We start from the raw sequence: 25,050 nt of genomic DNA, 5'->3' as shown, positions 1-25,050 counted from the left end.
AACATTGCCTACAATCAATGCATTGTTGCAACAAGAATACCACTTTAGCTAATCATAACAATGGCGATTATAATAATGATTGATGTAAGTTTTCGGGAATCAACCTATGTTGCTAATTGCGTGATGCGTCACAATCTAACGTAATCTCGCAAATCAAAATACGGTGCTACGTGTGTTCTCTCGACCTGACTTCGTGTCGCAGAGTGTGTGAGGTGCTGTATACTTTCTCGATGCATTCATAATCCTGAGGATTATATGCGATCTTTAACAGGTTAACTTTTCTCTAACAATGCTGCGCCGAGATAATTATGTCCGTATTGTGAAGAGCGGCGTAGACAAATCCTCTTTATTTATTACACGACTGCCCAAAAAAGGAGTTAAAGTTATAAGGGTTCACATATGTATGTGTGTATGTAACTTTTTTTAATCCACCATAACTTCTGAATGCTTGAGCGGATAGTGAGGTATGGGATATCATTAGAATTCATACATCATGACACTGGCTAGATACATTTATTTGGCAGTGCAGTCGTGTTTTTTAAATTATTATTACTTGTTACATGTGTCATTTTTAACCAACTTCCAAAAACGAGGTGGTTCTTTCATTTCTCTATTTTCAATATGTATGTTATTTTGAAGTCCGCACCGCTATGCACTCGCATAGGAAGCAGTGATCTGAAAAGTCGATTCGAACGTGTGTGACACGCATAAATGGCTTGAGAATTTTGATTTAATGATCTCTCGTCCCTAATTTGTTTATAAATTATTGGACTAACTTAATTGAATCGTAATCGTGTTTATTGATCCTTCTGATCAAAGTTCTAGTAGGTACCTTAATAATAAAAATATTGTTACTCCTTCAAAGTGTATAGGTAAGTTACACGGTAGGATAGAATGCATTATTCTCTTAGCTTTGAAAGTTTAAAAATTAGGCCACTGCAACTGTGTAAACTATAGGTACCAACTACTTTGCGAACACTTCCTTTGTGCTTTACATGCAGAGCAATGTATAGTTCTTACAAAAAAATAGGTAAAACAGTATAAACAGTAATTAAGTAGAAACGTACCTCCCTAATTATTATTGTATTTTTATTCTGTACACACTACACAGTGTTGCTTACGTATTCTGTTCAGTTTCTTATAGGAGTTGTACTAGATTATAAAGGCTCTTTGTTTTAAAGTCGATTCTTTTACAGTATTTTACTTTATAGATTCGGATCTAAATGCCTATCACATGTTTAAAACATCAACAATAACAGATGGTATAGTTAAGCCGTGTGCAGACCAGCGGACTGTGAATGGTAACTAGCCGTGACGTGTTAATGTCAATAAATTAACAGGCCCTGCACTGGTTTTTTCCACCCATAGTATGGATGGGAAAAAACAGTATGGATCCCATACTAATATGTACCAGGTACCTATTATAAATGCGAAAGTAATTGTCTGTCTGTTATACCTTTTCACGGCTCAACCTCTAAAGTCTAGATTTAGACTTTCCAAATTCGTATCTACTGGTGCGAATTTGGAGTCAGACATGAATACTTTTTAAGTCGGAAAAACAAAATTCCCACGAGGTTTTTAAAAACCGAAATTAAGGCGTGCAAACCTAAAGTTGCAGGCATCATCTGTAAGCCCCTAATACTGTAACTGTTCGCTAGCAGTTATCGCATTAACATAGTCAACATGAGTTCTCATTCAACATAGTCTTTAGTGACTCACTTAGTCTAAATATATACTTAACGAATCAACTGGAACCTTATTATTCAAAATCGGCTCAGTAGTTTACGTGCTACGGTGGAACATACGTAAATCTATACATATAATAAAATTGTAGAAAAGTGGTGTCTGTACAATGGAAATATATAAAAAAAAAGTAGCAGGGGTTGTTATTATATCGATGCCGAACCCGAAATTGTAATTAATTTTTTTTTTGTCTGTTTGTCTGTTTGTCTGTTTGTCTGTGTGTTTGTGCACGCTAATCTCAGAAACGGCTTATTCGATTTAGATACGGTTTTCACTAATATATTGTAGTAAGCTTCACTTAGGATTTAGTGTTTATTTCATGTCAATCGGTTCATAAATAAAAAAGTTATGTCAATTTAAAGAATCACGGCGCCTCGCGCCTGAGCGTCCGTGGCTATATAAAGCGCGAAAAGTCACTATTCCACGCGAACGAAGTCGCGGGCATAGCTAGTATATAAATATACATAAACATAGGCTGCTAAAATCATAACCCTTCCTTTTGGCTTTTGGCGTCCGGTAAAAATTGACACGCACTTTGAAGAGTTTTCTTCGTCCAGATATTACTTAGCGAGTTATCTATGGTATACGGTGTGAAACACCTCTCTCTAAACAACCACGCCATTAGTTATTTGAAATGATTGCTCCAGACTGCTTCAATTATTGCTCTAGATTGATCCATACGTGTTGCCGAGCAACAATTGCTAAAAGATTGACCATGAAAGCGCACCTTAACAGAATTGACCTAACGCTGCCTGGGCAGGAAGAAACGTCTACTCCATTCTATTTTAACGATTCCTCCGGTAACAAAGCAGGGTTCCAACAGGATTGATTGGCACCCGTCACGCCTTAACGCCTTGGAGATGTAACGATAAATCAAGTGCCACTTAAATAGTTAGTTAGCCCTTATTGTTCAATGGTTATACCGATTCAAATATGAGATTAGATCAGATCGATTGAGATAATTCGAACCACTTTATGGTTAGATACATATTGGAAATCCACAGGCACCTTTTTCGTAACTTAATTTTACTAAATATTTTGACGGAACACAGCTTGAACAGGAAAAACAGATCAAGTGCATGACGGACTCGGACACGAAGAGTTCCGTACCATAATACAAGGAGATACATCTTAAAATCAGGAGATATAATATGTTGCTTCAAAAGATGTACAACACTGTAAGTTAATGACGGACAGCGCCATCTATGATATGATTTAGTAGACATATTATTTGGCCGTTAACTTTTTTGGCACAAATTCCTGGTTTTCTGATTTTTCCTTTACTTGTGCTATAAGACATTGATGTCTATGATTCTAGGTCAACGGGAAGTGTTCCATAGGGTTTGATTCAATTCACGGGCCTTGGCAGACAGACAGACAATGAAGTGATCTTATACGAGTTCCTTTTTTTCTTTTGAGGTAGGGAACCCTAAAAACGTCTATTTTAAAAGATTTCTCCGGTAATAAAGTTGTTTTCAATCAGAAATGATTAATGTTACGATGAATCAATTGCCACTTAAATAGTTAGCCCTTTTTGTTCAATGGTTACACGGAATAAAATATTAGCTATACCTATCAGATCGATTGAGAACTGAGATAACCTTAAAGAGCTCTGTCGAACAACTTTATGATAAGAAGATATCAGAACTCGGAAGACACCTTCTTCGAAACTTACTGCATAATTTTGTCACATTAATTAATCATGATTTGGCATCTTTAGTAGTTATTTAGTAGATGAGAAGTAGAATTAAATCAAAGTGTTAAAGGTTTTTCATTGTGCTACAATATTATATCAAGTGGAAATAAAACGAGAACCACATAAAACTTAATACCTAAGTATCACAAGAAATTAGAACTGACTTACATAGTAAATAGATTGGGTTAAAATGCAGTTGCAATACCCCATGTCTAACCAACCTAACAGACAAGTTAAACATTTGGATAGAATCAGGCGTTACTTTGCGGAAGTTCATGTTTAGCAAGAAACAGTTAAAAATTATTTTGCTATAATCCGCCAACAGGATAAATCTGTATGGTCAAACATGCAGTTACAAGCTAAGCACCGCTTACCTTCCCAACCAAGCAATAAAGCCAAGTTCCCAAGCAAGCACTGCCACCACCATTCACATGCAACACCACACAAGACTTTTCCACTACTCTCGACGCACGTTTCGCCCCGACACCGGAGCATCCTCAGGAGATTTTGACTTTACAATGCTGTATTGTCAAGTGACGTTCTAATCAAATGCGCGGTATTATATACTGTTATTTAGTCCCACAACTGTTGCCCCGCCCATTACCCCCCTCACCCCCTGTACTACCCCCGCCCCCCTCCAGTCTACCCCTTTCAAACAAACGAAGCAACGGTGAATTTGAAACATTAACTTGTTCATTGAGTAATTTAAATTGATTATTATTATTATGTTTTATTATTTCTAATTGTTCGAACATGCTCAATCGAAGACCTTTATCGCAAGTGTGTAGGATTTTATATGAATGGTCGGATGATAATTTGTGTCCACTATCTAGGAGATGTTTAGCAAAATGTGATTTTTGGGGTTGGTTGTTCCTAACCGCGGCTAAATGTTCTTTGTAACGTGTTTCAAATTTACGACCCGTTTGACCGATATATGTGGCTTTGCAGTCTGAGCATTCGAGTTTATAAATGCCGGATTTTTGTTTGTTGTTTAATTTATCTTTACCGTTGCAAATATTTTTAAGTGTATTATTAGTCCTAAATGCAACATGTATATCATGTGCTTTAAGTGTCTTAGCTATACGCTCGGACACTGTTCCAAAATAGGTTAGACTGGATTTGTATTTGTTTATTTTATCTGATGGCGATGAATATAAATCCTTTTTGATCCGTCGTAGTTGTTGTTTTTTTATTATATTATTAACAATATTAATGTTGTACCCATTTGCCTGAGCCATGTGGTAAATAATTTTTAATTCTTTTAAATAGTTTTCTTTCTCAAGTGGGATAGACAGCAACCTATGAACATAACTATGGAATGCTGCGAGTTTATGTTGCCAAGGGTGACAGGATGAAGCGGGTATGGTTGTGTCAGTGTATGTGGGTTTCCGGAAAATTCCAAATTGGTGTTCCAAAATTCCAAATTTTCCGGAAATTCCAAATTTTCTTCTTTAGTAGGAAACTGCTTAATTAGGTAAGTAAGAAGTTTAAGTTTTTGACTTAGATAGCACTTAAACTCATTGAAAATTTCAACATCAATTTTTTTTAATGTAAGACAACTAGTCTCTTATGATACGTCTACCGCGCCGGTTTGGAATGTGAATCCAGTGTTTAACAGCTAGTCAAATCAGTATCTTTTTATCAAACCTCAAAATACGCGCTTAGTATGCGAGCTTCTATAAAGACTGGCATGTGACGTCACAATGTTTTGACGTTTTTTTAGTTTAATCGATAATTTAAAATGGTTAAATACACTTAAGAAACTCAGCGGTTGCTCTTTTCAAATCATAAGTTATGATATACTAACTACACCATCTTGTGGGCAACTGAGAGCTCAGCCAGTTGCTTCCACGCAACTTTGTCATTAAGGAATTCCTCAATTGTATAATAGCCTCAACTTAATAAGTAAGGTTTTACCAGATCTTCTTTGAAGAGGTTTTTTGTCCGATTGACTTTAAACGAAGAGCAGATTAAATTTAGTCGAAATATCCAATCTCGAAAGTGTCGTCGAACGAAATAACTTCCTCCAAAGTTATTTAATTTAAAAGTTCGATTAAGGCTTGGTCAAACACAAAGCGGGACAACAGCGACGCGCGAAAAGTAAGTACTTTTTAACTGACTTCAAAAAAGGAGAAGGTTCTCAATTCGTCGGTTTTTTTTTTAAAATTTTTTTTTATGTATGTTTCCCGATTATTCAAAGACCCCTGGACCGATTCGAAATTTTTGTTTGAAGGGGTATACTTTGCAGGTGGTCTCATATAAATTTGATGAAGATCTGATGAATATCTTCGGAGATGGAGAACAGAACTCATCAATGGATAACAGCAAATTGCTCGCGATTAGTGTAATTACCTTAGTAAACAGTAGGGTTTTAACTGGGTATAGCATATTATAGTATAGTGGGCCACTATTTATAATTGTGACATAAAAAAATTTCAAAAGAAAAATAAGCCCGACTCCAAATACATAGTATCTAGGAGCTGCGATGGACACGTAGCCACACTGTTTTCACGCGTCGTATCTTGTGTGTTCAGGCCTTAAAAGTTCAGTCACATTATATCGTTGACCGCGTACTGTTCACTCACGATAGGCCCTGCCCTATACAAAATTGAATTTATCCGAATGTCTCTTTCTTCCGCTCTATATCCCATATCCGTTGCCCGTATACCTTACTATACAATCGATACGTTTTCAATTCAATATAGGCTCAGGATCTGTATGGGGATATGAGGTAACTTTAGGGTCCATATTCCCTTTGAAACTTCCGAGTCCCGACATAATCATAAATGTTGAGCGCAGTTTTGATGACAGGAAAATTACCACTTGACTGAGAGGTTTCGTGGGGGTGCGGGTTGCGGGAGGGTGACATCGATGTTGTATTTCTTGATTTTTAACCCCCGACCAAAACAGAGGGGCGTTATAAGTTTGACGTGTGTATCTGTGTACCTGAGTGTCTGTGGCATCGTAGCTCCTAAACTAATGAACCGATTTTAATTTAGTTTTTTTTTGTTTGAAAGGTGGCTTGATCGAGAGTGTTCTTAGCTATAATCCAAGAAAATCGGTTCAGCCATTTGAAAGTTATCAGCTCTTTTATAGTTACTGTAACCTTCACTTGTCGGAGCTGGTGCTTATAAATTTTTAATTTACACTTGTTTACGTTTTACGTTTGTCCTCTTCCCCTACACCCGACTCCACGAGTCGTCTCAGTGAAACGATCTTTATCAAATCTTTAAAATCTCATAATATCATATTCAATGGTGATGATAGGATGGAATAACAAGTATTTGACTTTAGTTATCACACTATAATATTATAAAGGCGAAAGTTTGTATGTGTGTGTGTGTGTGTGTTTGTTTCTCCTTTACGCAAAAACTACTGGACGGATTTGGCTGAAATTCGGAATGGAAATAGATAATATCCTGGATTAGCACATAAGCTACTTTTTATCCCGGAAAACCAAAGAGTTCCTACGGGATTTCGAAAAACCTAAATCCACGCGGACGAAGTCGCGGACGTCAGCTAGTCTACAAGAATATCGAAGCCATTCGCTATCATATAATTTGTCCACCAAAATATAGTCAGTTGGTAGCGTTAATTGTATAGGGATTATATTAAATGAGATCGGATCGGACGGATAGGGAATAGATTACGCAAGGATTTATTGTCAAAGCCAGTTTTGCCAGAGATACGTATTATGGGTATAACTATGTAGGATTATGCTGAGGGAGTTTCCTTTATTACAACGGAAATTACTTTGTTGTTTGTAACCTTCCGGCTTCCAATGCTTCCACGATTGGGTTGTTTTGTTCTACTTCTAAATACATACCTACCTAAATACTTTTGGATATTATGATTGAAGCACGATAGAAGTTGTTTCGAATTTCCGTTGGTACACACTACCTTCACACTAGTATCGGTGAAAAAAGCGATGGATAGCCTAGTGAAATAAAGGACAGCTTGTCCCACTTATGCTATGTCAACTTCTACTAAGTGTAGTGGTTAAGATGGTCTGGAGTTTGATCCCGGCCTAACTTTTCAATGCATGAATGTGGAAATTAGAGTATGCGCAATTGGCGAGCGTGGTGCGAGGGTTAGTCAAAACCCTCATTCATAAAACTTATGACATAATGATTTCCCAAGAATCGAGACTGACTAACTTTTGCTCTAGAACAGTAAAATTTTCTTTGAAACAGATATTTCTGTTATGTTTCTCACTTTCAATATATCCTACTAGGAGCTAGGAGACTTGTAGGCGAAGACTCTCCTTTGTTGGCGAAACTTCATAGTCTTGATCACCGCCGTAAGGTCGCTGGCTTATCGGTGTTTTATAGGATATATTTCGGAGAGTGTGCACAGGAACTTTTCGATCTTGTCCCCCCTTCACCATTTTACCACCGAACCGCAAGACGTCGGGCGAGTTTCCATCCTTATGTCGTCGACATTCCATCTACACGCACGAAACGTTTTGCGTCTTCATTCCTCATACGCATGGCTAAGGTTTGGAATACTCTTCCCCGATCTGTGTTTCCTACCAATTACAATCCGGGTATCTTTAAAACAAGAGTGAATAGGCACCTTCTAGGTAAACGCGTCACATCTTAGACCACATCATCACTTTCCATCAGGTGTGATTGTGGTCAAGCGCTTGCCTATAGTGAATAAAAAAAAAAAAAAAAAATCTGCTCGAGTTCAGCATAATTTAGGACACACCCGTATGTTTTAATAGATGACATAACGAATCTGGCTGAGACTCTAAACCGGTCGGATCTTGTTTCCTTTTAGGATATGACTAATCTCTTAGATGAGCAAGTGCTATTTTACATTTTAAGTCGATAACTGACTATTCAATGGTGGTTATTTCCTTTTTCGGTTAACAGTTATTTTAATAGCAGTTTTAATGTCAATTATGGGTTTTATTTAAGCACTGAAAGCAATTCTTCCATCTTTGGGAAACGGTCGTGGATATAATTAAATATAGCATATGCGTGAGAGACAAAGGAAAAATATCGTGTACCTACGTGGGAGCTAAAAGCTTTAAGCAAAAATCGAAATAGGTAGGGCTCCGACCACACTCAAAAAATAAGTATATTCATCAACATTAAATTAATGATGTTCTCTACCAAACTGATATATACTTTGTAGTTTGGACGCCTTCAGTAAGCTCAACTCTATGGCGGTTTTTGCTTAAAGTCAAAGAAAGCGATTACAAACGATTGAAATGTAGTTAAAATATGGAGAGACTTTTCAAACGCTCATGTACTGGAAAGACCGAACTGCAAACGGATGCTCACTACAACCGTCCTACGGAGGAAGGTTGCATTTTTCGGTATCTTACAACGAGGATCTCTGTAAGAGTTTCTGTTGTTGAACCTCGAAGGCAAAATAGCTGGAGAAAGGGCACCTAGGCGTCAAAGATGAAGTTGTTCGATGATTTAAGGGAGTACATAAGTAGATACTCGAAAATGAAGAAAATTTCGGAAGACCGCAAAAGTTTTCTCTTAGAAAGATAGCGAGACGCGAAGTGTTGTGAACAACTAAATAAATGGATAGTGTAACCATGATTCATGCACGTGCTCCAGAAGGCGTGCTCGCGAGAGTGGATTCCAGGTTAAAGCTACATTGGCTGACCCATCACACTTTAAACAGTGTGTAAAATAACACTAAAGAGGCTTTTATTCTTTAGTGACAAATTTGCGTGGAAGTGACTGAGCTTTCAGTTTCCCACTAGGCAGTTTAGAAAATTATTATATTGAAACTTTTATTTTAACTTTTGGAAACTGTCAGCAATTTTCAAATCCTAAAAATTTTCCTGCCAGCTCCTATCAGTAGAATTTGCATTCTGAACCATGAGAAAAGTTACAGACACCAACATAAAAAAAAATCTTTTTTTTTAACAAGTGTAAATTAAAATTTATAACACCCCCGACAAGTGAAGGTTACAACTAGAAAAGAGCTGATAACTTTCAAACGGCTGAACCGATTTTCTTGGATTAAGTATAGGCTTGGGCTTGATCGAGAGTGTTTACTCTCAACAAGCCCAAGCCCAATCGATCAAGCCCAAGCCTTTCCAACAAAAAAACTAAATTACAATCGGTTCATTAGTTTATGAGCAATGATGCCACAGATAGATACACACGTCAAACTTATAAAACCCCTCTTTTTGGGTCGGGGGTTAATAAAAAGCTATTAAACGAGCAGGAGGCTCTCACCTTATTTATTTGAACATTTGCAGTACCAGAGGAACCGCCATCCAGTGCCATTTAGCCGGCTTTTCAAAACTTTGTTCTACAATCTACTTTCATTAAATAAGTACTTCATTATTTTTTTTAATTTCAAGTCTAGCAAGTGCCAAAAGTCTTCAGAATAAGATATACCTACCTAGAAGTAACTTAGTAGAAAAGTGGACCCTGGCGTAAGCCGGGACTAACATTAGGAAGAAGAAGACTTTAGCCGAGTTTAGCCTGTGATAAAACTTTTGCAATTCATCAATCAAAAGCTACATAATTGAGGGGGTGTTTTAAGCAACCTCAGCAAGTAAACCCTTCGGTTTCGGCCGCCTTTCAGATCAAATTGACCGTGAAACTTTTGTTGCCTCCCTTCATAACTTTACGTTTTTCAGACAATACATTCCGATTGCAGTATTGAATCACTAAACTGAATCCATACTAATATTATAAATGCGAAAGTGTGTCTGTCTGTCTGCTACCTTTTCACGGCCCAATAGTGTAACCGATTCTAACGAAATTTGGTACAGCGTTAGCTTACATCCCGGGAACAGACATAGGCTACTTTTTATACCGGAAAATCAAAGAGTTTCCGCGGGATTCCTAAAGACCCATCTACTTAACCGATTTGTATGAAATTTGGTACTGAAGTAACTTACGTCCCTGTAACCGAAATAGGCAACTTTTTATCCCGAAAAATCAAACAGTTCCCACGGGACCTATAAAAATCTAAATCCACGCGGACGAAGTCGCGGGCATCCTCTAGTAAAAAGTAAAGTAATAGCTACCATAAAGTTGCTAGAGACGACCAGGCACTAACCGGTGTTGGCAGCTTTATAGCTTTGTGCTGGTAGAATCGAAATAGTTACTAATCTGTCACTAAGTAAGTAAGTAATTTGCGTCATCCTCACAACGGACATGAAATGTTTGCTACTTCGCCCCTATCTACGAGTAAAAAACCACGTTTTACGATACATTTACGACGTTTCGTGACACTGTTTATTGAGTCATGTTTCATTGCTTCACAGCCTGACAGATGTTCTCAACATCGGCGAGTTTAGCTCTGACAGTGTCGTGAAAAACTTTCAGGCTATAATGTCCTCTATTGCATTTTTCTTAAGTGTCACAGTTATGTGTGTTCATTGTAACATAAGCTATACAGACGGCATCTATACTGCGTCATAATGCTCTGCGGTGGCCGTTGCCCTCTTTTTCAGGAAATCAATACCAAGTTCATGGGAAGGTTCATCGCAAATCGAACAATGTTTAATGGTTTCCTATACCCTTTCCGCGCCGTTGCTCTTTGCTCTCTCGATCCCATGAGGAGAACATTTTAAATCTACATTAAAGTACACTCTAAGGCCGTGGTCGTCAAACTGCGGCCCCCGGGCCGCATGCGGCCCGCCGCTGGTATTAGTGCGGCCCGCGACCAAAACCAAATAATTTTACAAAAAATACTAACTATACCTATGATTAAGTATAGATTATAATTTATAACTATGCAGAGCAATAGCACAGAATAAATATTAGTACTAAACGGCATGGGCAGCAAATGGCGCGGGCGTAGCGGGAAGTGAGTCGAGGCGGCGCGGGCGGCAGCATCACAGCAGTGCCCCCACCACCCTCTGCCCGCTACCGCCGCCCGCTCGGCGCTCAGTCTGGCGTCATTCGTCGAGTCGGTCACAGAGTTCAAGAAGCCAGTGTATTGTTGTATCGGACACAGTACTGGACGCTTGTTTCTTTTCATAGATTGCGAGTTACGTACGTATTAATAATGGCTGGAGTGTCATCAAAAAGTGCTTCCAAAAGGAAAATAGCTGATGAAAATAGGAGTTTTCAAGAAAAATGGGAGGATGAATTTTGTTTCATCAGTGGACACAAGGAAGGTACTGCTATTTGCTTAATATGCCGCGAAACTGTTGTCGGGATTAAGCGGTACAATTTATTTCGTCATTACACAAGTAAACATAGCTCGTTTACAGAGGCTTTTCCTTTGGAATCTAATGAAAGGAAGAATAAAGTAGCTCATTTGAAGCTGTCAATTCGTCGTCAACAGAATATTATGACCACAGCGGTTGGACAAAATGATGCTGTTACAAAAGCTTCGTACCAAGTTTGTAACATTCTTGCAAAAAGGATGAAACCCTTCACTGATGCTGAATTAATAAAGGAATGTATGCTAACTATTTCTCAGACTTTGTTCCAAAATTTCTCAAATGGTAAACAAATAATGGCAGAAGTAAAAAAACTTACGCTTTCTGAATCAACCTGTCGCCGCCGCGTTGAAGATATTTCAAAAACAATGTTTGATGCAATAATTCAAAAACTGAAAGATTGCAAATACTTCAGTCTTGCGTGTGATTCCAGCACAGATATAACATCGATGGCTCAATGCTCATTATTTGTGCGTTACTGCACAATGGACGGGATCATAGAAGAAGATTTCTTGGCTCTCATAACCATGAAAGGTCAGACAAGAGCTAGTGATTATATGGACGTAATAAAAGACTTTGTGGAAAAATACGATATACCTGTAAGTAAATTGATATCAGTATGCACTGATGGTTGTCCGTCCATGGTGGGTGCAAATAATGGTTTGATTGCATTAATGAAGAGAGAATGGAATTTGCCTAATTTGCTGCCCATTCACTGCTTACTGCATCAAGAAACTTTGGCATGTCAAATCTCAAATAACAAATTGAAGGATGTGATGAAAACGGTCATAAATATTATAAATTTCATTCGTGCACGTGAACTTAACCATCGAAAATTTAAAGAACTTCTTGGAGAATTACAAGCTAATTATGGCGACGTTCTCCTGCATACTGCCGTCAGATGGTTAAGCAAAGGAAAAGTGCTAGAACGATTTTTTAATTTGAAATTTGAAATAATTCTATTTTTACAACAAAGTGGTAAAGAATATCCCCAGCTTCAAAATGATGAATGGTGGGTACTTATGGCTTTTTTGACCGATATCACACTGAAGTTTAACAATCTTAATTTAGAATTGCAGGGACCTAACAAGATAATCGGACAAATGACGAATAAAATTTTTGCATTTGAAGCTAAACTGCAATTATACATAAGTGAGCTTGAAGCTAGAGACTTTTCTAATTTTCCTAGTGTTGCTACTCTGCGATCCGATGTATCTATTGGTGATAGTGTCTATCAAGATATGGTCTCCTTTTTAAAGGAATATTTGGCAGAAATTCAAAAAAGATTTAATGACGTGAGAAATATTAGGAACTGTTTTATTCTTGTAGAAAACCCTTGGCATTTTGAAAATGGTGACATTAAATTATTCAGCCAATTAGGATTTCCGAAACCACAACTGTTGAACGAAATTATAGAACTTAAATTCGACACACAACTTAAAGCCCACTTCATCGAACATCGCGAAAAGCAGGAGTACGTTGAATTTTGGAGAAATGTGCCTAACAACTATAAATGTTTACGAGACTGCGCACAATTTATTCTAACTATATTCCCTTCGACATACCTCTGTGAGGCTTCATTTTCGAAAATGACATTTTTAAAAAATAAATATCGCAATCGCCTTTCCAGTCATTTAGAAGACACCATGAGGATTTCATGTAGTCCCAAAGAGGCGAACATAGAAGAAATTGTAAAAAAAATGCAACATCACAATTCGTGAAGTGTTAACTTTTTTTTTTTTTACTTAAGTAGGTACCTGTTTTTCTTTGTAATAAAAATCATGAATAAACATTTTTGTTTTTATTTAGTTACATTCACTTGCACCCGCGTCACTAGTTTCACATACAATTCACAAGTGTGCGGCCCCCAGTACTATCTCACATTGTCCTATGTGGCCCTTGACCAAAAAAGTGTGACGACCACTGCTCTAAGGGTTACGTTCATCCACTAAATAAAGTGAAATTTCTTCTATTTTCTTCGATAAAATAGAAAATTACGCGGTAAAAAATTGGTTCTTGAACTTTTAAATGAAATGAAGCTGCTAACCTATTTTCTGGACTGAGTAGAGGCTGTATGGTTCTCATGCCTTTTTGAGGTCCGTCTTAGTACGGAGAGAGATTCGTTTTTTTTTGTTTCATGATGTAGGTACAATAAAAAGTGATTGTAATTCACTTATTCAGTTTTGATATTCCAGGTCAGAACAGGGAAAATCCTTTGTCAGTGGGGGTCTATGTTAAATAAAGTAAACCTACAAATACAATACAAAATCTCCAGTTCCTAAACTCAGCGGCGATTCTTACTAGAACCTTAGAACTATCTGGGTTAGAACTTCTAACCCGGCAAGTTCAAATTCAAACATCTTTATTTCATAGTCTCATGCTAAGTCAAGACTACCATTGATTCTGAAAACAGATAATCCAGTCAGATTATAACATCTTTTAATAGTCTCTACAGATAGAATTAATATTTCTCTTAATTTGAACAGTACGTACCTAAGTAATAAAAGCACTTACTTTTTACCAAACATCCAATCGAAAACGAACCCCGACACGACAAGTTATATTACAATGAAGAAAAAAACACACAGATCACGCAATAATGCATATAAACACGTGGGCCCGACTTTTGGGAACCCCATGCGTATTCCCCATCGTTTAAATCTGTTTTGACCCTTAAAGCTGTTGGAATAAGGGCTACAAGAATGATCCCAAAAGACCCCTCGCCAGTAAATCACTTGAGGCAGTGAAATTGCAGTGCACGGATCGATAGTGCGGCGAATTTGGACACAGTCAAAATGTAAGTAATGGAGTCGGACTTTCAGACGTAGTATTAAACAGCGGTTGATTGGCGACTTATCTGCCTTGAATTTCTCCCATCCTATGGAACTAAGATAAATCTTTTCTGCTGTCCAAAACCTTGGGACTTCCATACAACTCTTCAATGTCCCATGCCTTAGTTTGATAAGGTCTACACTCTACACTGGAGGACAGATCAAAATCTTAGAGAAGGTCTGATGCAAAGATCGTGACCCTGAGCAATGAGGAGGAAAATGCGTACAAAAAAAAGGTAGTTTGTCCTCTTTTTACGCAGTAATGGAGCAAAGGATCGACGTGATTTTTTTCATGATATACTTAATTAAATAGCCTGAAAGTGGCATAAACTATATTTTTTGTCGTCGTCAACCAATAGACGCCCACTGTTGAAGGTAAATCTCTTTACTCTTATAAAATCTTCAACTACACGTCTCTCGGTTCTTTGAACCATTTCATACCGGATGAAAAAAGGTTCCTAAAGGATAACTTAAATCCACGCGGATGAAGATTGCATTTGAATATTAAAAGTTTGAATCAAATATTGAACTTTGATAGCAAACAGTATCAGTTATCCCAACATGATCCTCTTGATTATCACGACATTTATCCTATGCCCTTTGAAATGGAAACCCGACGTTTAGATTTGAAATCCGTTTCCCAAACTGTATAAATAAAATCAACTATCTTGAAATCGCATCGGTATAGCAATTTGTACATCCCCATTAAATACATTGGTTCTAGTTGAAATCTGATTCTAGGGATTTAACTACTAATGATAGTCGAGATTTCAAATTGAAGTTGATATATCAACTGAATACTGATCAAGCTAGGTTTTCACTCGTGTACATCTTGATATAAGTACTTGGAGTTTCTCTACGTGATCAAATCAGAAATGAGATTCGTAGTAGTAACCGACATAGTTAAACTGGTAGCGAAGCTGAAATGGCAACAGCACACGAGTATATCTACTCCTGTGGCAATAGGCAGGGTACAGTTCGGAAGCACGATAAACGGTGGGTCCCAAGGACCTAGAATTGCGACCTCGTACCGGAAAACACAGCATTGGAAGACCCCCTCCCCCTAAATAGGCAGACGACATCAAACGAGTCGACGGATTCAAGATTTTGTCTATGGTTATATGTGTTTCGTTATCCATTTAAATAACCGCTGGGAATATAGAACTGACATTCGTGTATCTTCCACAGATAAGTGTAGTACATTTCATCGTCCATTCTTGCGAATATAAAAAGTTTACATGAAGCTATCAAGTCTTAGCAAGTAAAGATCTTCTGGTACGGCATGTTGCGTCGCCTTTCTGTTTGGCATATTCTTGTATATGATAGTAATTTAAGATTTATCTCTTCAAATAAAAAAAAGACTTTTTAATCCTGTGAAAATTCATTGGTGTAGAACTTTTATATCAGCGCTGGTTGTTATAAAATTAATAGAGGGAGAAAACACATAAACACGAGTACCTATCTGTTAAAAAGATCAGGGCTATATGAATATTTTAACCATTAAAACTGGTAGCCACAATGACTTTCTAAGCAAGGACATCGCACTGGCGCGCATAACAAGGGACCAAGTAAGTGTGCTTATACTCGGTGTAAGCACACTTTCTTCATTAGTCGCATGTTGACTGCTAAGCTGTCAAGATGCCTAAATGCGCGATCAAAAAGTGCCGAAATAATACGTTAACGACGCAGAAAAGAGATGGTGTGACTTACCACCGGTAAGTTAATTTTATTTACGTAAGATAACATGCGAAAAAGTGTAAAATACTTAGTAAAACCATTGAAAACACTAGAAATATCTAAAATTATTTACAATGTTCCCATTCCTTTCCCTCACGCACATCGGAAAGAGACAGATGGAAGGGCGCGTCACGAATGTCGGAAAAACAAAACTGTGGAGTAGCTTTTTTTTGTTCAATGTAAAATCTATTGGCCATTATTGTATCACATTTATTTTATTATCTTTTGACGACCTCCGGTGCGCAGTGGTAGCGCGGTGGATTTGTATGACGAGGGTCCCGGGTTCGATTCCCGGCTGGGCCGATTGAGATTTTCTTAATTGGTTTAGGTCGGCTGGTGGGAGGCCTTTGGCCGTGGCTACTTACCACTCTACCGCCAAGCGATTTAACGTTCCGGTACGATGCCATATAGAAACATTTATAACGGGTATGGATTTTACCCCACCCCTACAAGTTAGCCCGCTACTACCGTAGACTGTATCATCACTTTCCACCAGGTGTGATTGCAATCTAGAGCTTTTAATTTTTTTTTAATATAAATCATCCCACGTAAAACCATATACATATAACTAGTAGGGCGCGTGAGTTCGCGGCCCGCAAGCGGACCGCAATTTTTCTGCTCATCAAGTTATAACAAAACAATAACAAAAAAATAACAAAAATTAATAGTGCTACACTACTCCATTCCAATTTTTGTTCAAGTTTGCTTCTAAAATCACCTTATTCAGCTTCGAGTGCTTATCGATTTACATTGCGGCTTAATCACTGAGGTTAGTTTACAGGACTTGAATGTTAGCGGGAATGTATAAATGGAGCAGTTGAACCTACATAAGGTGAATTTAGAAACGTGTGCCATGTTTGGGCTCTTGTGTTGTATGCCGTGATGTGTCCATGCTTAGAAAGTCATTGGGTAGCCAGAATTGTCTTGTATAACGCGCCAAATTTCACTTTAGCTTATATCAGATAGCATAATCTTATGAAAGGGTGTCAAGATTAGGGCGATACTGGCATTTATTTCCAAACAATAGATAAACTTGATATGAATAGATAACTCAATACGTATCAGTTACGTTTAGATAATAGGCTCTCCTGCCAAAATATAAAGTATTATTTGTTTTTAGTACGAAGATGGATTTAGTGGATAATCTATAATTTATATTGGCTTATTTTATACCTTTTTGGCTATTTCTACATAGAGATAGCTAAAAAGATCAATCATTGTAGGATTAAAATTGAAGATTTACTTGCCAACCGACCTCCAAGTGTGTAGAGGTACGAGAAAAAGACGAATAAGAAGAAAGATTTGCGATAAATAATTTTATTTATTATTTATAGACAGAATCATGCCCAATGACAAGTGTAAATTAAAAATTTACAACACCCCCGACAAGTGAAGGTTACAGTAGGTAACTAGAAAAGAGCTGATAACTTTCAAACAGCTGAACCGGTTTTCTTGGACTATTCCGCGCCTACGATCCAAACATGATCCAAAGTATCTGAGTTTTCCAAAACATCATTTTCAAATAAATAATTATTTACCTAGGCAACGTCCATCTTGACATTTGTCAATTGACATAATATTATGAACCTAACGGTTATCTAACCTTCTTTTCTACAAGAAAACTAGAAAAGAGCTGATAACTTTTAAACTGCTGAACTAATTTTTTGGGATTATAGCTAAGAACACTCTCAATCAAGCCACCTTTCAAACAAAAAAAAAGTAAATTAAAATCGGTTCATTCCTTTAGGCGCTACGATGCCACAGACAGATACACAGATACACACGACAAACTTATAACACCCCTCTTTTTGGGTCGGAGGTTAAAAAGCAATAATGAGGAAGGCCAACACTTTCGCTTTGGTGAGACAGAGAAACAAGCTCGTTTAAAGAATCATGTTTATTTAGAAGATACTTTGGTATTTTACTATTGCTCTAAAGGTGCTCATAATATAAAAATCAGTAAAGATGGATGCCGTAAGACCATTAACTTATCATAGCGGTGATAACACGAAGAAGCCCAAATTTAGAGGACAAAAGAATTTGGAGCTTCACGTCAAATTACTTTACCCACTTGTACCTATATAAAGTTTTCATTAGTGTTCCTTTGTCAAACAAAGTACCCTCAGTTCATTATTTCTCCGTGTCAGTTTGTATGTCATTATTATACTTACTTAATTGTTGTTTACATCCATATGAGAAAAATTGCACAATCCCTATTCTATTTCCTTTTCCTTTATCAAGTCAACGCCCTCCTTAACGACGTAAGGTGTTGTTTTATTTCTACATATTGTATTCTCGGCCCTTTGTAAATTTGTAAGGCGTGACTAAAAAGCCATTGTTTTGTGAATGAGAGCGCTGTCGTTATGTTGTGTTATAAAACTGCAACCTGTGTTAGGACTAGTTTCGTAATAGCCATCCACTTTCCTTCCTTAATCAGTACTCAGTAGCTTCCAAATCAAGAAAATATTTTGGATAAGTAGATTTTTTACTTCCGTACCTCAAAAGGAAAAACGGAACCATTATAGGATCACTTTGTTGTCTGTCTGTCTGTCTATCTCCCTGTCCGTTCGGTCGTGTCTGTCAAGAAAACCTATGGAGTACTTCCCATTGACATAGATTCATGAAATTTGGCAGATAAGGTCTGATACCACAAGTAAAGGGAAAATCCGAAAACCGTGTATTTGTGGTTACATCACAAAAAAAAATTAAAATGTGTTCATGAACAAATATAATTAGTATTTTCAATTTTCAAAGTAAGATGAAGAGTGAGTCTTTGTTTGTGAAGTTTTTCTTTTTAACCCCCGACCCAAAAAGAGGGGTGTTATAAGTTTGACGTGTGTATCTGTGTATCTGTGTGTCTGGGTATCTGTGTATCTGTCTGTGGCATCGTAGCGCCTAAACGAATGAACCGATTTTAATTTAGTTTTTTTTGTTCGAAAGGTGGCTTAATCGAGAGTGTTCTTAGCTATAATCTAAAAAAATTGATTCAGCCGTTTAAGAGTTATCAGCTCTTTTCTAGTTTTCTTGTAGAAAAGAAGGTTAGATAACCGTTAGGTTCATAATATTATGTCAATAGACAAATGTCAAGCTGTCAAGATGGACGTTGCCTAAATACATAATTATTTATTTGAAAATGATGTTTTGGAAAACTCAAATACTTTGGATCGTCGGGGGTGTTATAAATTTTTAATTTACACTTGTTTGAATATGTTTTGTTTATACACAAACTGAGCAACGAGGAACATGACATAGAGAACAGTTACTGAAATCGGTTGCCAATGACAATCCATGATTTAACTGTATTCACGCGTTTGAGTACCGCATTAATGCTCTAGTGCAAGCCCCATGTGTCTCTGTTCATTAATGGCCCTATAAAACCATTCATCTGATCTCTGACACACATGTTCTTAGTTTGTATGGATGAACCGCGTCATTTACATGCATTCCATTCAATGGAGTCGTAAGTCATACATTAGGGAATTGTGTTGTTGATTTTAATTAAGCTAAGTTATATTGCAATCACTTCTAATGACTATGGGAAAGCTAAAATAAGGGTAAAAGGTAAACTAAATTATTATTAGCGATGCATTTTTTGGATAATAAATATTACTTACATAATTGGATTTTTAAACAACGTGTTAGTTTTTTGTTATTTACTTAATTACTTTCGAATGTAGACCCTTAAACTAAGAATACTCCTAGGACAATATTATGTTAAATTTTTATCATAATTAAGTACTCAATTACTTTGGAGTGTAAACCCCCTATACTAAGACTATCCCTATGACAATATTCGCTCTTGTTTTTGACGAAATTATAGACTCATGGTCTATTGTTCACAATAACAATAAGTGTAAATTAAAAATTTAAGACACCCCCGACAAGTGAAGGTTACAATAACTAGAAAACAGCTGATAACTTTCAAACGGCTGAACCGATTTTCTTGGATTATAGCTAAGAACACTCTCGATCAAGCCACCTTTCAAACAAAAAAAGTAAATTAAAATCGGTTCATTAGTTTAGGCGCTACGGTGCCACAGACAGATACACAGATACACAGAAACACAGATACACACGTCAAACTTATAATAACCCGCTTTTTGGGTCGGGGGTTAAAAATTGACATTGACAATTGACTTCTGAAAATTTTATTTCTAGTGGACACTTAGAGTTTAAAGTTATTTAAAACTTGCCTTGAAAGTCGAAATATAAAATTTATATTTTATACCTAAGTTTTTATTATTATGGTTTACATTTACAAAAATGGTCTATTCTCCCTTTTATTTCACCTTGGCTAAAAGTTGTACCCTAAGCACTGCATCGCTTGAGGGTAGGTCGGGGCATTTGACAAATTGCCCGAAGGCCAGACGGGGGGCCTGAATGGGAACACCGGCGTAGCAGCGCAGAGGGTGCGGCCAGAATGACGTTTGTAATTTTAAATCAATAACGTGTTTCGGCTTTATTAGATGTGGGACTTGTTTTGATGAAATAATCTGTTCTATTTTTTTGTTAAACTGTACTCTTTCGTTTCTGTTTCTCTAGCCGAGCTCTTTATCTAGATATCCATTCTAATTAATATTATCATAAATGTGTCTGTCTGTTATCCTTTCACGGCCAATTTTGATCTTGGGTACAAGAGGTAGCTAGGCTGGCATCCTAATTGGATAGCCAAGCTACATTTTCATCGCGTAAAATAGAAGAGTCCCACCGGGAATTAGAAACCCAAAATCCATGAGGATTAAATCACGCATGTCATCAGGTATTAGGTAAAAGAAGGAACGACTTATCAACGTACAGCTCAAACCACTAGGTTTAGAAAGTTGAGATTTTGCATGTGGGTCTTCTCCTTAGTTTACTGAAGAAAAAGTGTTTTTTCACAAATTACACCCGGGCAAAACCGAGGCGGGTCAGTTAGTTAAACTCAGAGAAAGCCTTTTGATATTGGTGATTGTACGTTCTAATTTTCTTAAATACATAAAAAGTTTATCCACTTACTTAATAACATGTAATAGTATTATATGATAATGTTTTGTCTAGACTCACATTATGTTATTCATATGTGTATCATGTAAGCTTTATACAGAACCAAACGATTTCTCTATCGATTCTCATTTAAAGAGTTTTCTTGGCTTGCTCACTCCCCTCTGCTTAGTCTTTGCCTTAACCTTAATGCTTGTGCTATCTCACTTAAAACCTTGTAGTTTGAACCATAAAGTCTACTTTCATTTGAGTATGGTTTTCATTTAAATGCAAGTAGGAAAAAACGATTCTGGTCTTTATACGTCTAATCACAGGGATAGTTTTTCAATGTTCAATGGTATTTATTTGAAAATGCTTATGGGAACCGGCCCCATGTTGGGCGCCAGTTATGAGATGTCATGGGACAATTTATGGGTTAAAATGTTTGTTAACACTCATACCCCTTGTTAGAGGTTTCTACCGTTTGCAGAAGTTTCTACACAGTTGTGTTGAATAGTTGACGGAAAGTTGGCGTAACTAGTAGTTGGGTATTCCCAACTACTAGTTACGCCTTTAGTGGTAGCTTTAATGTTGCAGTAACAGGTTCTAAGCTCAATGCTTTGTTATTAAGTTTTAGTGAGCTCTTCGCCAATTCGTGATGGTTGTTCTCTAAAGGTTAGTCTCGTTACAGAAAAATCCTACAAATATAGTATAGAAGCAGGAGTTATTTTGCGGAAATCCATGACATACAAGGAACCAAAAGCTTAATTTGCTATAACCCGCCAAACCAAAGAAATCTGTATGATGCAGCATGCGACATGCACCGCCCGCCCTCCCACTGATAAACATGCAGGAAAAGCCAGCCATCAAGCAAGCCACAAGCAAGCAAGGTGTCGGGGCGAAACGTGCGTCGAGTGGTGTTGGGATTTGTGTGGTGCTGCGTGGTGGTGGTGCGTGTGGCTTGCTTGGTGGCTGGATTTTCCTGCATGTTTATTAGTGGGAGGGCGGGCTGTGCATGTCGCATGCTGCATGTTGCATCATACAGATTTCTTTGGTTTGGCGGATTATAGCAAATTAAGCTTTTGGTTACTGTTGTAAATCCTACAAATGTCAATATCTCGTGGAACCCTACTGACTTCTCATGATCTCTCAACAAAATCATAGTGATAACCATAATGCATCTGAATAAATAAATAAAACCAGCAATTTTATGCGCCATACTTATCGCCGCGCGAGGTAGATAGGTAGTTCTGCAATGGAAGTGATAAATAAAGCCATGACGCCATCAGGTAACTAAAACGTGTGTAACTAAAAACTTCAGCAAATGAAGTATAATTGCTAACGTCCGGCATTCGCCAAATGGTCGTAACTCGTTAATTTACAGAAATGTAGGTAACAGAAATGACTGTAATACGATAATCCGCCTCAAGGCTGTTCGTGCGCGGTCTTATCTAATAACCTTAACTATGCAAAATCCATTTACCACTGTCTGATTTTCTCCCTATTGTTATAATTTAAGCCTGAAACACACAATACTTACGCTATACTTAACTGAACATCTAAAATTACAAGTGTAAATTAAAAATTTATAACACCCCTGACAAGTGAAGGTTACAGTAACTAGAAAAGAGCTGATAACTTTCAAACGGCTGAACCGATTTTTTTGGATTATGGCTAAGAACACTCTCGATCGAAGCCAAAACAAAATGTCGTGACTTCACCTACCAGTGTAAGGTAGGTGGATGCCTGCCAGTGCAGGCGTCAAATGTTACAGTACATTTGATGCTAGGTAGCCTCACTAGCCTAATATTTGACAGTTGTCGAATTAGGGATCAGGAGAGTATCCAGGGGTTCAATCAGATTTTAAAGATGACTTGATAATGTTTCTATTATGTATCTGATTGGTTGACTGAACACATCTCCTCTCCTCTCCGCTTAGGTAGGTAGATGTCGGGCCTTAGACAAAATCTATTTGCCCACAATTTTACCTCTAGGGTACTATTAGTTTATTATTATATTATTGTCAATTTACGGTAAAGGCTAGGTTTCTTGGAAGCCTTTGAAATTCAAATTGAAGTAGTTCTCACAAACCTCTTTTGAATCGTCCAGTTCTGTCCGTTTGTAATAAATTTTACCATTGGGGAGGTTTAGATGTTGATCTAAATTAGGTAGGCAGGTATAGTTCGCGACAGGTCGAGATGGCAATCGTCTCCCGCACCGGGTTAGCGCGGGGCTGTGTGGGTGTGCGGGGCGTCCCCACCCCAATTGCCATCTCTTGCCATCTGTCGCGTACTATACTAACTTCAAGATGGAAAATTCATCTATTTAGTTATTTATATAATGAATTTGTTAAACTCAAAGTTATTCAAGCAGTTTTATATGACATCAAAGGTCTGTCCGTTGGTAATAACTAAACAATAGTTTTGGAAAGTTGATATCAAGTAATGCAATGACTAAGTGATCCGGCCGTCTCTAGTGAAATTCTGAAAATCGTTTTAGTTTGAATCCTTTGATAAAATACTCCTTCGCTTTTTCACCTCCTTATAGAAATATGATACGGGTTACAATTTATTACGACCTTTAAGAAAAAAATCGCAATATTATTCACGAGCGCCTAAGATACATTTTAGGTTAACAATCTTTGGAGATTGTGTTTTCCTTTGTAATAAAATCGAAATTCGAAATCTCAATCAAAAGCTTTGAACGAAATAATTTCATTTCTGGAGAGCCAAGTTGGAGAAAATAATAAAACACTTCACGGTCTTATTAATTTCATGGCCACTTATTGGGCGAAGATATTTACCTCAAGGATAGAGCGGATATTGAAAACAATTTCATAATAAATTTTGATCGCATAGAAAAGAAATAGGTATATTTATCTTGAATTGAACAGGACTAGAGAGCTGAGCTACCTGTCGTTAATTTAGTGTTAATCATAGACACACGTCTGTGCATGGGCTAGCGTAAATCCTTCAGCACATCAAGTTTTACCTACAACTACGTTCCGAATATTGTACGGTTTGATTGACATGTACATACATACTAGCTAAATGACAATGAACATTAGGAAAAAGAATAGTTCACCCCGCCTTAATAGACTAAACTAGAGTACATACTTAGTCAACGGCGCTGTTAAGTCTATCATCTTTGCGGCAGACTTGTCAATCATCAGACTATTTGTTGCCCACTGCCATTTCAGCTTGCTAATCCTCAAATAATATATAGCCGCAAAACATGATATACAATTGTGCCTAAGAAACAGTTCCGCGATCAAAAACTCTCCAGCTAGGCTGGATTGAATCCATTCGTACTAGCTATGTGGGCTATTTTTGTTCGTTATCCCATCTATCACTACGAGTAACATGTTGAAGTAAATATCTTAGGCCATGGGTCAAACGGTTCTCTCGCGAAAATATCTCATACAAAATCCGGTTTGATGTCATGGTACGGTTCATACAAAATATAAAAGTATGAAACTGTTGCATAACGTTTATGAATTTTATAGACAATGAAAGTGGAAAGCAGCGTTATATGAATAGAATGATGATTAAAATTGCACACGTTTTAACATAACTACTCGTTACGGTCGAACATAGTTATCTAGACTAGAACTCTTTTCTGACTATCGGTATTATTAACCGACGATGGTCGAATTTGAAAAGAAAAAAATCAAATCTGATAAAAAGTAATGCAACCTGTCGGCCCGTTCACACATGGGAGTCCGTTTTACTGGTACGTTTTTAACGGATACGTCATAAATTTATGCTGTGTTCACACATAGGCACCGTATAACGTTCAACGGATCCGTCATTACTGGATGCGATGTGTGAACAGAAAACTCGCAGTATACCGACGCTATTCTACAAGGATGGATCTATCCGTTAAAATTCTACGTATCCGTATATTTCCCTTCCGTTCGTCCAGTA

At 37.4% G+C, this 25,050-nt stretch overlaps 2 protein-coding genes across 5 annotated transcripts in view; both read left to right on the top strand.

The window, feature by feature from the left end:
• Positions 1-25,050, top strand: part of LOC123877246 (IQ motif and SEC7 domain-containing protein 2) — a 212,255-nt gene that overhangs the window by 19,480 nt on the left and 167,725 nt on the right. The gene's annotated exons all lie outside the window — the stretch shown is intronic.
• LOC123877250 (general transcription factor II-I repeat domain-containing protein 2-like) lies at positions 11,153-13,356 on the top strand. The gene has a single exon (XM_045923810.1). It carries the CDS (start codon positions 11,438-11,440, stop codon positions 13,316-13,318), a length of 1,881 nt encoding a protein of 626 aa, XP_045779766.1. The 5' UTR covers positions 11,153-11,437; the 3' UTR covers positions 13,319-13,356.

This window comes from Maniola jurtina, chromosome 23 (assembly GCF_905333055.1).
Source record: "Maniola jurtina chromosome 23, ilManJurt1.1, whole genome shotgun sequence".
Taxonomy (NCBI): Eukaryota; Metazoa; Arthropoda; class Insecta; order Lepidoptera; family Nymphalidae; genus Maniola; species Maniola jurtina.
Note: the sequence above shows the minus strand (reverse complement) of the source record. Positions and strands in the feature narration are given on the sequence as shown.